The following is a 10,323-nucleotide window of genomic DNA, read 5'->3' on the forward strand; positions in this document are numbered from 1 at the left end:
GCTATAATAATACATTAAGGACCTTTTTAACATATTACATAGATGACCAGAGATTGTTGCATCAATTTATAAACGATACCACAAATAATATAAAACAAAAATTTTCAGTAATTGAGTCCAGATCTCTTTCTCTTCCTGGAGATCGAAGAGATCGAATCGAATGCTTTTCACGTGTTACATCGCTTATCTTTACCTCCATCGTTCCCATCCCAGCATTTTTCGTGCCCAACTAAGAAGCCCAAATAACCTAACCTGTATGTCCACCATATCTTAACCAAATGCCATGGACATAATGCGGGGATCGCAACACAAAAAAAACTTATATTTTCCGTATCAATAACCTTTAAAAATAATTGTAAACAAAACTGCAGGTAAACCAAATATTTTTTTTTAATGAAATAAACAGATAGCATTAAGATTACCGTTAACATTACAGCGCTTTCCAGGAGTTCTCATAGCTGTGGAACACTTTATTGACTCTTTCTTAAATGAAATGAACTAAATGTAATTGGGAATTGGACTCTAGCACTCTTATTGAACAAATCCAATAATAATTTCCAAAGCGTTTGTCCAAAAAGAGTGCACGAGTCCAATTTCCATCATATGAAGTTCACTTCCAATAGGAAAGAGTCAAGGAAGTGTCGCACAGCTATGAGAACCTCTGGAAAACCCTGTAAGATAGCATTATTAAGCCGAATGGATTAAGCCGAATGAATAGATAGAAGGATATTAGAAGGTTAGTTATTCCTAAACCTCATTTTAATGTTAAGTTTAATGTATGTTAATGTAGTTAACTTTGTATGTAAATGTCTTGGCATTGCTGGTAACTTTTACACAGAAAGTATTTCAGTACGTATTAAACTGTGCAATGCAACTGTGTAAAAGAAGTATGTTATAAAATTAGTTTTAGCTTTCTGAAGCTCCCTGCCTGTCTGTACTTATGCTAATGGCTCAATATAAAAGCTTCTAACAAAAACAAAAACATGATCACGATCACATAAGCTAGCTAACATCATTGTTGACCACCTCACTTGCCTCAACTTAACCATAGTGAATATCAACGACCAATTGGAGACGCAAACACAAACAACTTTCCTGCTTAATTGACGACGTTAGCGCCTACGGCAAAGGCAGACCGAGACGAGCCCCAAAGGCGGATACGGTAAGCCCTACGCAGACAAACAACAACCGCGATCGTGATAAACGCATGTGTGGAACCACCATCACACCATACCAGAAGACTTTTTTTTCTTTTTTTCGATTCATGTGTATTGGTGGTGTGCCCAAAAACCGAAACACTACCCCTTGTCAACAACATAGGAAGGTGGGTGAAAATGGTCCAAAAAATTTAACGGTACAAAGAACGCGACACGGGTGTGCACGATAAGATAACACCGACACGCTACGCCCCCCCCCCCTCCCTCCCTCGATCTCGTATGATGGTGGGCTGGAACGTTCTTCGTTGCGTTTTAAAATCAAACGTACTGCGAAAATGACTGACACGTGTTTTGCTACATGGCGGGAGGGTATGTGTGTGTGTGTTGTGTGTGTGTCTCTTCCATTTGATGACGACAAGCGGCTGTAGTCAACGGCCCCAACCTTGAGCAATGAGGAACTGTGCCCGGAATGAAGATCAACCCGGTGTGTAATGCGTATATGTTTGACCCCGTTGCGCACGCCGAACGCGCTATCAGAGTAGGCCAGGTAAAAGAGCGGTTGTGTATTTCTGTATCCTTTGGAGGTGCTGATAAAGCTTCTTTTCTGAACGGTTGTCATGCCAGAGAAAGGTCGGTCGATACACACGACCCCAGAGGATAGGCACACACAATTCTTTTTTCTCTATATTTTCTTTTCCCTCCGTATGATTACGTTGAAGTTGAAAACAACATTATTTTATTTCGGCAGTACTTCATATTACAAAACTTAAATCAGATATTAAAATGATACTTTCTCAGGTAAGCTAGATTAGAAAACAACAACTAAACATTTCTCTCAATTAATAGTGATGGTCCAATTAATATGGCCAACGTTTGTGATTGCTTTCATACTCTTTGCAAATTGATACTCTTCTGTCATTTTTTAAACGTGGTTAGCCTCCTCCTGCTCCATCTCCAGACGCTCTTCATAATTATTAGCTCTCACACAACCGTCGGAAGCGGATGACCGTGCAAAAATCTCAGTCCAGGAACGTCGTCATTTCGTCAATCATACTCGCAGCAATGAACTTAACTCTACTATCGCGCGCCCCTATCACCCGCAGTTTTGCAGTAGTCGAAAGCGAATTTCACAACAGATGGGGGACAGAGCGACCCGCGGCAACCCACGGACCCCCTCTTATCAACCCCCAGCCGGCTTGGGGGAGAATAAGAGGAGAGCGAGAGTGTGTTTATGGCTCACTACTCTCTATGCTCGTGCTATGAAATCTCAGAAACCTTCGTGTATGTTAGTGCACGGTTGATTGAATTAAATAACATTTCATTTCGCTTTCAAACAAACGGGCATCTGCCCTTCGCCCCCTTAGCCGGTGCGCTTCGATGTTAGCAACACACACACGCACAGCCGCAACACGCACCCTCCCCTTTCGATGCTTTTTCTATGCTCTGTTACTAATCGCATCCAGCATTCAGTTTGGATTTGCGGTCTTTGTGTGTGTATTGCTTTTTTGTCGATGATCGCGCTTTAACCTTGATACCAGCCGCGAACCGTTCCGGAAGCCGCCGCCACCAAGAAATCGCTTATGTTACCAATTACAAAATAAAACAGTGCTCGTGTTACAGCAGATTGCTGATTTTGCTGTACTCTGGTGTGTGATGGTGGCCCTACTACACACACAAATACAGTAACGGAGCGAATCCCCCTCCGCTTTCCCGTTTGGAGGCTTGGCTGCGGTCAAAAAGGACGTCACGGAACCGGTTTTCGAGCGAATAGATATGCTGGTAAGCAGCCCTTGCGATTGGCGGCGCGTGTAGATGGATGTGTGTTTGTTTTTCTCAGCTTTGGTAGACACACACACGCACAGAAAAACAATATATTTGGAGAATGGGTTTGCAGTTGAATGTTAAAAAACTAACATATTTTGGCTGTATTGTCAGGTCATTAGTATCTGAGTATAGTCGTGTAAACATTTACGCGTGCGTTTTGCATTCAAGGGAGGTGGATCATGGAATGATCGTAACGTTCTCACAACACAGCGACATCGGGATGGTGTACAAATCCTTTGCTTATTTAACAAATGTACAAAAGTTTATATTAAACATAATATCCCTAGATGTTGTTTCCGTATTCTTTTTTCCGTTGAATAAGTAGTTTAAATTAATTCACGTGGTTGTCTCTAGTTCTCCCTTACTTTTTTTAAAAGATGTGCTAAATGTTCAAGCAAAAACTAAACTGGACGGGAGCGTTGGTAGGTAAGTAAATTATACCGATGTAAAGGGATGGATTAAAAAGTAAGAACAAAAAAAAAAAGAATTTGACACGAATCAATCGATCCGATAAGTCTAAAAACAACTTACATCCACTGTAAACACGCACAGACAGCATATACACAGAGCCCTGCCTGCTGGTTGCTTCTTAATACTTCGACAGAGAGACGACGACGTTGCACACGATTTAACAACAGGTAATAATAAAAAAGAAAATCTCACATAACACAGCTCACAGCTTTTGCATCCTCGAAAAGCTAGCCGTTATGCGATCGTAACGGATCTTAACAAACATAGTGAAGAAAGAAGAAAGAAAATAACTATCCTTCCCACACCACTCCTACCTGCCCGGTCGTCGTGTCGGCCTAGAGTCGTCTCTTGCGCTTGCTCGGTGGAGCAAAGCTGCTCACCGGGCTGGTGTTGTTGTTCTCCACATCCGAGGTGGTGGTACGCTTGGGGGCCGGCTCCTCCACCTGCAGCGATATCTTCATCAGCTGTTCCGCCCGGCCCACGATGTCCGGATCGCGCAACCAGCTGCTCTGGAGCAGGGTGTCGATCGAGGGCCGCGAGCTGGGATTGACGTTCAGTATGTCGTAGATGAGCTTTTTCGCTAGCGGCGATACTTGCTTCCAGACGCTGTGGCGCATCTTGAAGTTGCCGCGCTTGATCTGCTCCACCGCCGGCGAACCGTACTCGTCCGAGAAGGGCAGGGTGCCGCTTAGCATCGTGAATAGCACCACACCCAGGCTCCAGATGTCTACCTTGCGGGTGTAGGAACCGCGGCCACCGGTTTGCAGCACCTCCGGCGCAACGTACAGTGGCGTGCCGCAGATGGTGCGCATGACCGAGTTTTTGCGCACGAATTTGCTTAGCCCAAAGTCGGACACTTTGAGCAGCGTGTACTCGTTGTGATCCTCAAGCAGGATGTTGTCCGGTTTCAGGTCGCGATGGGTGATTCCTGTGCGTGGTAGAAATAATTATTAATGAAGTTGGCTGTAAATTGGTGGTTGGTTTTCTAATAATAATACGTATAGTTTGTCCAGAATGCATTAAACTCAATCTGTATTATATTTTCTACTTGATTTACAACCTCTCCTTGATATATAGCACATGGATGAATGAAACCATTTAAAACATACAATCAGCTGTACGAAATTGGATCGCCAATCGATAGTCTAGCTTTACTTCTTTCCCACTTCCTTCTCCACGTGAGATAAATAGGAACAGAAACCAAATGGTAATGCGAAGGTCAATAACACAAAACCCTCTAAGGTTCGATCTGATTTGGTCGATTTTCTACCTGCAACATTCAACGAAGATCCTCGTCTTGTGAATACGGCGGCCGTAAATCTCAATAGCTGACAGGCAGCACTACTATGCGAAGGTTAAGCGCAAAAGGAAGGAAACGAGAAGCGGAGAGGATCTTTAATCTTCCCTCGCTGTATACATATATACAAATCGGAGGGCTACTTCACAACCACACGAAATACGGTACACCCATTTTGGGCAACGACGATTCGATGAATATTGTTTTGTGTACGTTCGTTGCGTATTCACACAACACTCAAGCTTACCTTGCTCGTGCAGGTACTTTACGGCGTGGCACATCTGGAGAAAGAACAGCTTGGCCGTCTTTTCCGGCAGAAATCCTTTGCTAATAATGCGCGACAGTAGATCGCCACCCTTCATGTACTCTAGCACCATGTACACCGAGTCAGGTTTGTCGACAATGTCGTGCATTTTGATCACGCAGGGCTATTTCGGGTGGGTGAGAAAACAAATAAAGCAAGAAAAAACCCATCAATAACAACCCTCATAAATTCAACATCATGTAAATACAGGAAATACATGCTTACGTGGTCGAGATTTTTCATAATGTTAACTTCGTTCATCACCCGTAGTGGATCGTTCAGGAACTTTGGTCGGCTCCGCTCGTTCAGCGGATCCTTCGCCACGTGCTTCATGGCGTACGGTTGACAGGAGACGGTATCGTGCAGCAGATAGACCGTTCCGCACGCACCCGAGCCCAGCTTGCGGCCGACGTGATAGCGATCGAGCAGCTCCTTCGCCTTAATGTCTGACTGCATGCTGTACCGCAGGTCGTAGTACACGAAGGCCCGTATGCTGACGCCCGCGATCGAGATGATATCGTTGTGCTTCAGGATCATGCATTTGTTCGGCCCAATCAGTCGCCCGTTTACGTACGTTCCGTTTCGGGAATGGTCCTGGAGAGAGGTTTGAGCGTTTACGTTTTAATAAAAAAAAGATGACTTCAGTTCCTGCTGGTTACGTACATGTATGTAGGTAGGGCTGGTTGTGTCGTTAAGATCCTTCTTGATCGTGAAGTGGTGCTTCGAAATTCGGCACAACTTGGAGGGCGGAAGGTTGGCTTCATCCAAGATCAGATGGCATGTTCCTTCTCGTCCCACCTTAAACTCACTGTGGCGCAGGTCTGCAAAGACAGGAAAAAAGATTAATTAAACTTTCTTTATCACGATCGAAAGAGTAAACAAACAACACTTATCATACATTAATCCAAGGAAGTGTGATAAATAGATAGGCTAATGGGGGCAAAAACTAACAAAGCTTTGGTATCAATTTACAGTGAAGCACACTATAAAATAAAGCTATAACTATTGGGTACCGTAGATAATAGACGGAGCACGAGAAACGTAGAAGGTGGGAATTTTAGTACCGAGGCTTTTCATTTTCACATGCTTGCCCAGCAACTGGCCATAGCTAGGGTGCTCGATCGGTTGACTTTCCAGCGCCGTATCTTGCGTCATTTGGGTCTGGGTGGCCGTTTGTGTGTCTAGAATTGCTTCACTGTTTGCCATGTCGCTTCGTTTGATGATGTTTTAATATTGCTTTTGCTTGCAGAAAGGAATAAAAATCACGACCCCGTGCGGTAGTACAGCACACGATACACTTGATTCCTAGTGCCGGTCAATAGACAACAGTTCGAACTGCTCAACACACACGCTCGCCCACTGCACTGCACTGTCGGAAGAGGGTCTTTTGGATAAAATTTTGCTGTGCGCAGCATTAAGGGATGCTACGACATATTTGAGGGAAGCTTTTCTTCTCACGCGCTGCCAGGACAAGATCGCGATGGAGGACGGTGGCTGGTTGTTTAAGCCGAATGCGTCTTTGTGTGCGTACAAGATGATTGTTGGTTGTTTTCTTTACGCCACTTTTTATCCTTTTCCTTCCACACGCGTGTTTTGACGGCGAGCGAGGGAACGAGATAACTAGCGGTGCGCTCTGATAACCGGTTGTCGGTTCCGCGTTGCGCAGAACACAGTGTTTTCAAACTGTTGCTTATTTGGATGAATTTGTGGTTCTATTCCAAGTTGAAAGTTCGATTTTTAACAGTAAAAACGAATCACCGAGCCAAGATTTTGCTTATCTATAGCTCAACTACGGAAACTGTGTTTTAACCATTTGCTCCGCAATGGCACAACGGATTCAAATGACAAGTGATGAACACTGTACTGTAAACGGAGGCTTGTCAAACTGATGAAAAGCGCGCACAAATAGAAAACTCACGTTTTTCTTCGACTTTTAGTTTGTTTTGATGGTAATTATTCCTATTTTCACAAACATTTCATCCGTTTCATACAAGAAAGATAAAATTGTCGCAAATTCAATTTAAACGAGGAATTTTCAACGAGAATTGTAGATGGCCATCTTTCCTATAGAAATCTTGCACGCTGTTACAACCAATCTGTCAAATCGCGATGACAGCTGTCGTCGTCGGTTTTCGTAAGACAAGGAAAAATCGTACCTGCAGCAAGTTTTCACTGCTCTCTTGAAAAGGAGATTTCTAATTTTCTTTTCAAGTGCCTCACTACAGCCACGACGAATTGTGCTTGCGGGTAACGGTGCGCTAGTGGGGTTTGGCTGCTGCTGTGGGTGGTGGTGGTGTACGAGGAGGTGGGGAGATCTGCGCCGTGTTTTGGTTCGGGCTAGCTGGAGTAGTTCGCTGGAAGAGTGTAGTGTGGAAGGCAAGAGTGAGCTGCTGCTGTATCATAATTCTTCGCCGTGCTGCTGACCAGTCACTCCAGCGAAATCACTTTTCTCAGCCACCGTTCACCACCGCACAAAATGTCCAGCAAGAAGGAGGAAATCGCCGACAGTTGGGAAGAGATCGACGAAGAGCGGGTAGGTACAGGGACTTGGTGCAGACGCGTGGTAGTGGGATGCTGGCAGCGTAAATTTCGCTCCCATCCATCATCACATCACCATGGTGACCTTGTTGACTAATTGACGCACTGTTCTTTTTTTTCTGGTGTGGCTATGTGTGTGCGCTCGTGTGTGACACTTTCGGCGGCTGCATTTGGGTTTCAACACCATCTATCAGTTGGCCAACGCGATAACGATACTGAAAAACTCCACCAGCCCCGGCACGGAACAGACGGACAGCGCTAAGCCATCGAGCGCATCGTCGGGAAACGCGGCTCGGCAGAACTCCCTACCGCAGATGCTGGAGGAGGAGCTGCGCCCGAAGATGGTGGTCCGGCCGATGCAAATTCTGAAGCGCCCACAGAGCAGCGGTGCGTCGGAAGGGAAGAGCCCGGCCGACAGTAAGCCCAAGACACAGATCAAATCACTCGATCAAAGGAGACAGGAGTATGCCGAGGCCCGGTTGCGTATTCTCGGATCGGCTCATGACGACGAAGAAGCTGAGTAAGTGACGGTAGCATGTGGCAGCAGCTTAAGGCGCTGTTTTAATATTCGTTCTTCTATCTTTTTTGTCCACAGAACGAAGAAAAATACTCCTGCTACAAACGGATATCGAGTAAACAATGTTAACAACAACAACAGCTCCAGTGGGAATGGTAGTTCCAATCCAGCTAGCGGGAGCGTTGGTCCAGGCGCTGGTGGTGGTGGTGGTAGTGGCGGTGGTGGAGAAGTAATGGCCGGGAATGGTGCAAATAACAATGCGTCAAACGTTTACCGCTATCATTCACCGTACCGGCAACAGGCCCCGATCGGAACGTTTCCTCCAGCGATGCAAAATGGGCCCCCGGGTCGGGCGGCACAGGCAGGTCCGGGTCTGTACTACTCAACACCCAACCTTCACCACCATCCACACCATCCGCACCATCCCATGCATGGCACCCACCCGATGCATCATCCGTTTCCGCCGATGCCACAGCACCACCACCATCATCAGCAGCAACAGCAGCAGCAACAACTCAGTAGCCATCCGTACCAACACCAGCAACACTTTGCCCCGCTGCTTAATCATCAGCCCGCGGGAGGTGGTCGTGATGGCGCATGGTACGCCGGGGGCCGTAACGGTGGCAACGTACCCGGCGCGGCCGGATACTACACCGGCAAGGGATACGGGGAAGGAGGTGGACCGATGTCTTCGCCACTGCTGGGACATGCACCGCCCGGTGTCATCCCCAACCATACGATGCCGTACAGCGGTGGGGCTGGTGGAGTGTTCGCGCAAGCTAACTCCCACGGCAGTACCGGAGGATCAAATGTCGTTTCGAATCAACACGTGCTACGTTTGCCTGCCGGGCCAGATGGTTCCCAAGGTTTCAACATGAGACGGTAGCCAACTGCTGCCAGTAAAGGTCGTCGTCCTGCCGATGGTCGCGGTGGTGGTGGTGGTGGTGGTGGTGGTGGTGGTGGTGGTGGTGGTGGTGGTGGTGGTAGACGGTGATATTCTTCTGACCATCTTTCCGAGCTCTAACACACTAAAAGCTGCCACGAAATGTATAAACGTGATTTTGCATTCGGTTTCCTAGTTCGACTCGGGCGGTGATGTGTTGTAGCACAATGATGCTATTGGCCAGCGAGCGAATATGTTGAAACACGGTATAGTTTTACCCCTTATTTTGGTTTCTCCGTTACCGAGGCTCCCGTTGGAACAGCTGCTATAGCATGAAACCTTTACTCATTACTCTTTTTTTATGTTTCCATAAACCCATTTTCATTTCTTATTCATTACTCTACTGATTACTGTTTACTCTGGGCGTGCTGCATTGCGCTCGCTGTGTTAAACCACGTAACTGGCAGCGCAAGTAGCTTCCCTCTTCCTTATCGCGTTTATGGATCCGCGTGTGTGCTTGCTGCTCTTGTAACAAAAAAAGCAAAGCATGTGTAACTGCTTCGCATGGAGACGCGTTTGAATTAAAAGAGAGACACGATGCATGTCCCCGCTAGCGCCACCAGAGACAAGGAGGTGAGGGGAGGGGGACATTGCATTCACGAAAGCCTCTAACCCGCTCTAGTGCTAAGGACACCTTTGTTAGTGTGTACAGTGTTAGTTAATGTGTACACATTGGCGCTAAAGGAAAGGAAAAAAACAACAACAACAATCATTTGCGTATATATTTTTAATGTTTTTTTTTTAAATATGTGTAGTATGAGTTATGTATAAAATGCGTTATAAATAATGATACTGGTGCAACTTAAGAAACTTGGTGTTCGGTGTCCCGCCCAACAAACATCCGAATAGGCCGAGTCCCTGTAGTCACCTGTTGCCAGGAGGGAAAAAGGGCACTTACGATGGCGTCACAAAATCCATATCCCGTGCCCTTCATCTATCGCTTTCGCGTTACAATTTCGCAAGACCGAACGAAACGGCTTTCGTAAACAGAGATGGTATTCCATTTAGAGCCTTCTGTCCACGTTGTTATGGGCACCGATGCCATGTGGCGAAGGAATTCGCTGTGAGAGAGAGAGAGAGTGAGCTGTTCTGCGGAAGCTGCGGGCGCTGTTTGTTCGTTGAGGATCGTTTGAAAAAGTGGGTCTCTCTCATTCCTCTCATCCCATGACCCATTAGCGGTTAGGGATCGCGAGAGAACCAAAACGGCTAAGCCCTCTCAGCAAGACCCATGTGCGAAAGAGAGAGTGAGACAGAGAACGAAAGATTAAGCAA

At 46.2% G+C, this 10,323-nt stretch overlaps 2 protein-coding genes across 3 annotated transcripts; one reads left to right on the forward strand and one right to left on the reverse strand.

Annotated features, from left to right (window-relative positions):
• Nucleotides 1-1,860: 1,860 nt before the first annotated feature.
• LOC121596660 (ovarian-specific serine/threonine-protein kinase Lok) lies at nt 1,861-6,880 on the reverse strand. 2 transcript variants are annotated; one of them, XM_041921793.1, is made up of 5 exons: nt 6,067-6,880; nt 5,717-5,874; nt 5,279-5,647; nt 4,997-5,177; nt 1,861-4,380 (listed from the first exon to the last, which is right to left on the reverse strand). In XM_041921793.1, exons 1-5 carry the CDS (start codon nt 6,257-6,259, stop codon nt 3,788-3,790), a joined length of 1,494 nt encoding a protein of 497 aa, XP_041777727.1. In that variant the 5' UTR covers nt 6,260-6,880; the 3' UTR covers nt 1,861-3,787. The 2 variants fall into 2 exon arrangements, with proteins under 2 accessions (XP_041777727.1, XP_041777728.1); XM_041921794.1 differs by having other exon boundaries at nt 6,118-6,878.
• A 287-nt stretch (nt 6,881-7,167) lies between these two features.
• Nucleotides 7,168-9,389, forward strand: LOC121596663 (transcription factor Sox-1-like). Its single transcript, XM_041921799.1, has 3 exons — nt 7,168-7,586; nt 7,786-8,111; nt 8,187-9,389. Exons 1-3 carry the CDS (start codon nt 7,530-7,532, stop codon nt 8,992-8,994), a joined length of 1,191 nt encoding a protein of 396 aa, XP_041777733.1. The 5' UTR covers nt 7,168-7,529; the 3' UTR covers nt 8,995-9,389.
• The last annotated feature ends 934 nt before the right edge of the window (nt 9,390-10,323 follow it).

Source organism: Anopheles merus, chromosome 3R (assembly GCF_017562075.2).
Source record: "Anopheles merus strain MAF chromosome 3R, AmerM5.1, whole genome shotgun sequence".
NCBI lineage: Eukaryota > Metazoa > Arthropoda > Insecta > Diptera > Culicidae > Anopheles > Anopheles merus.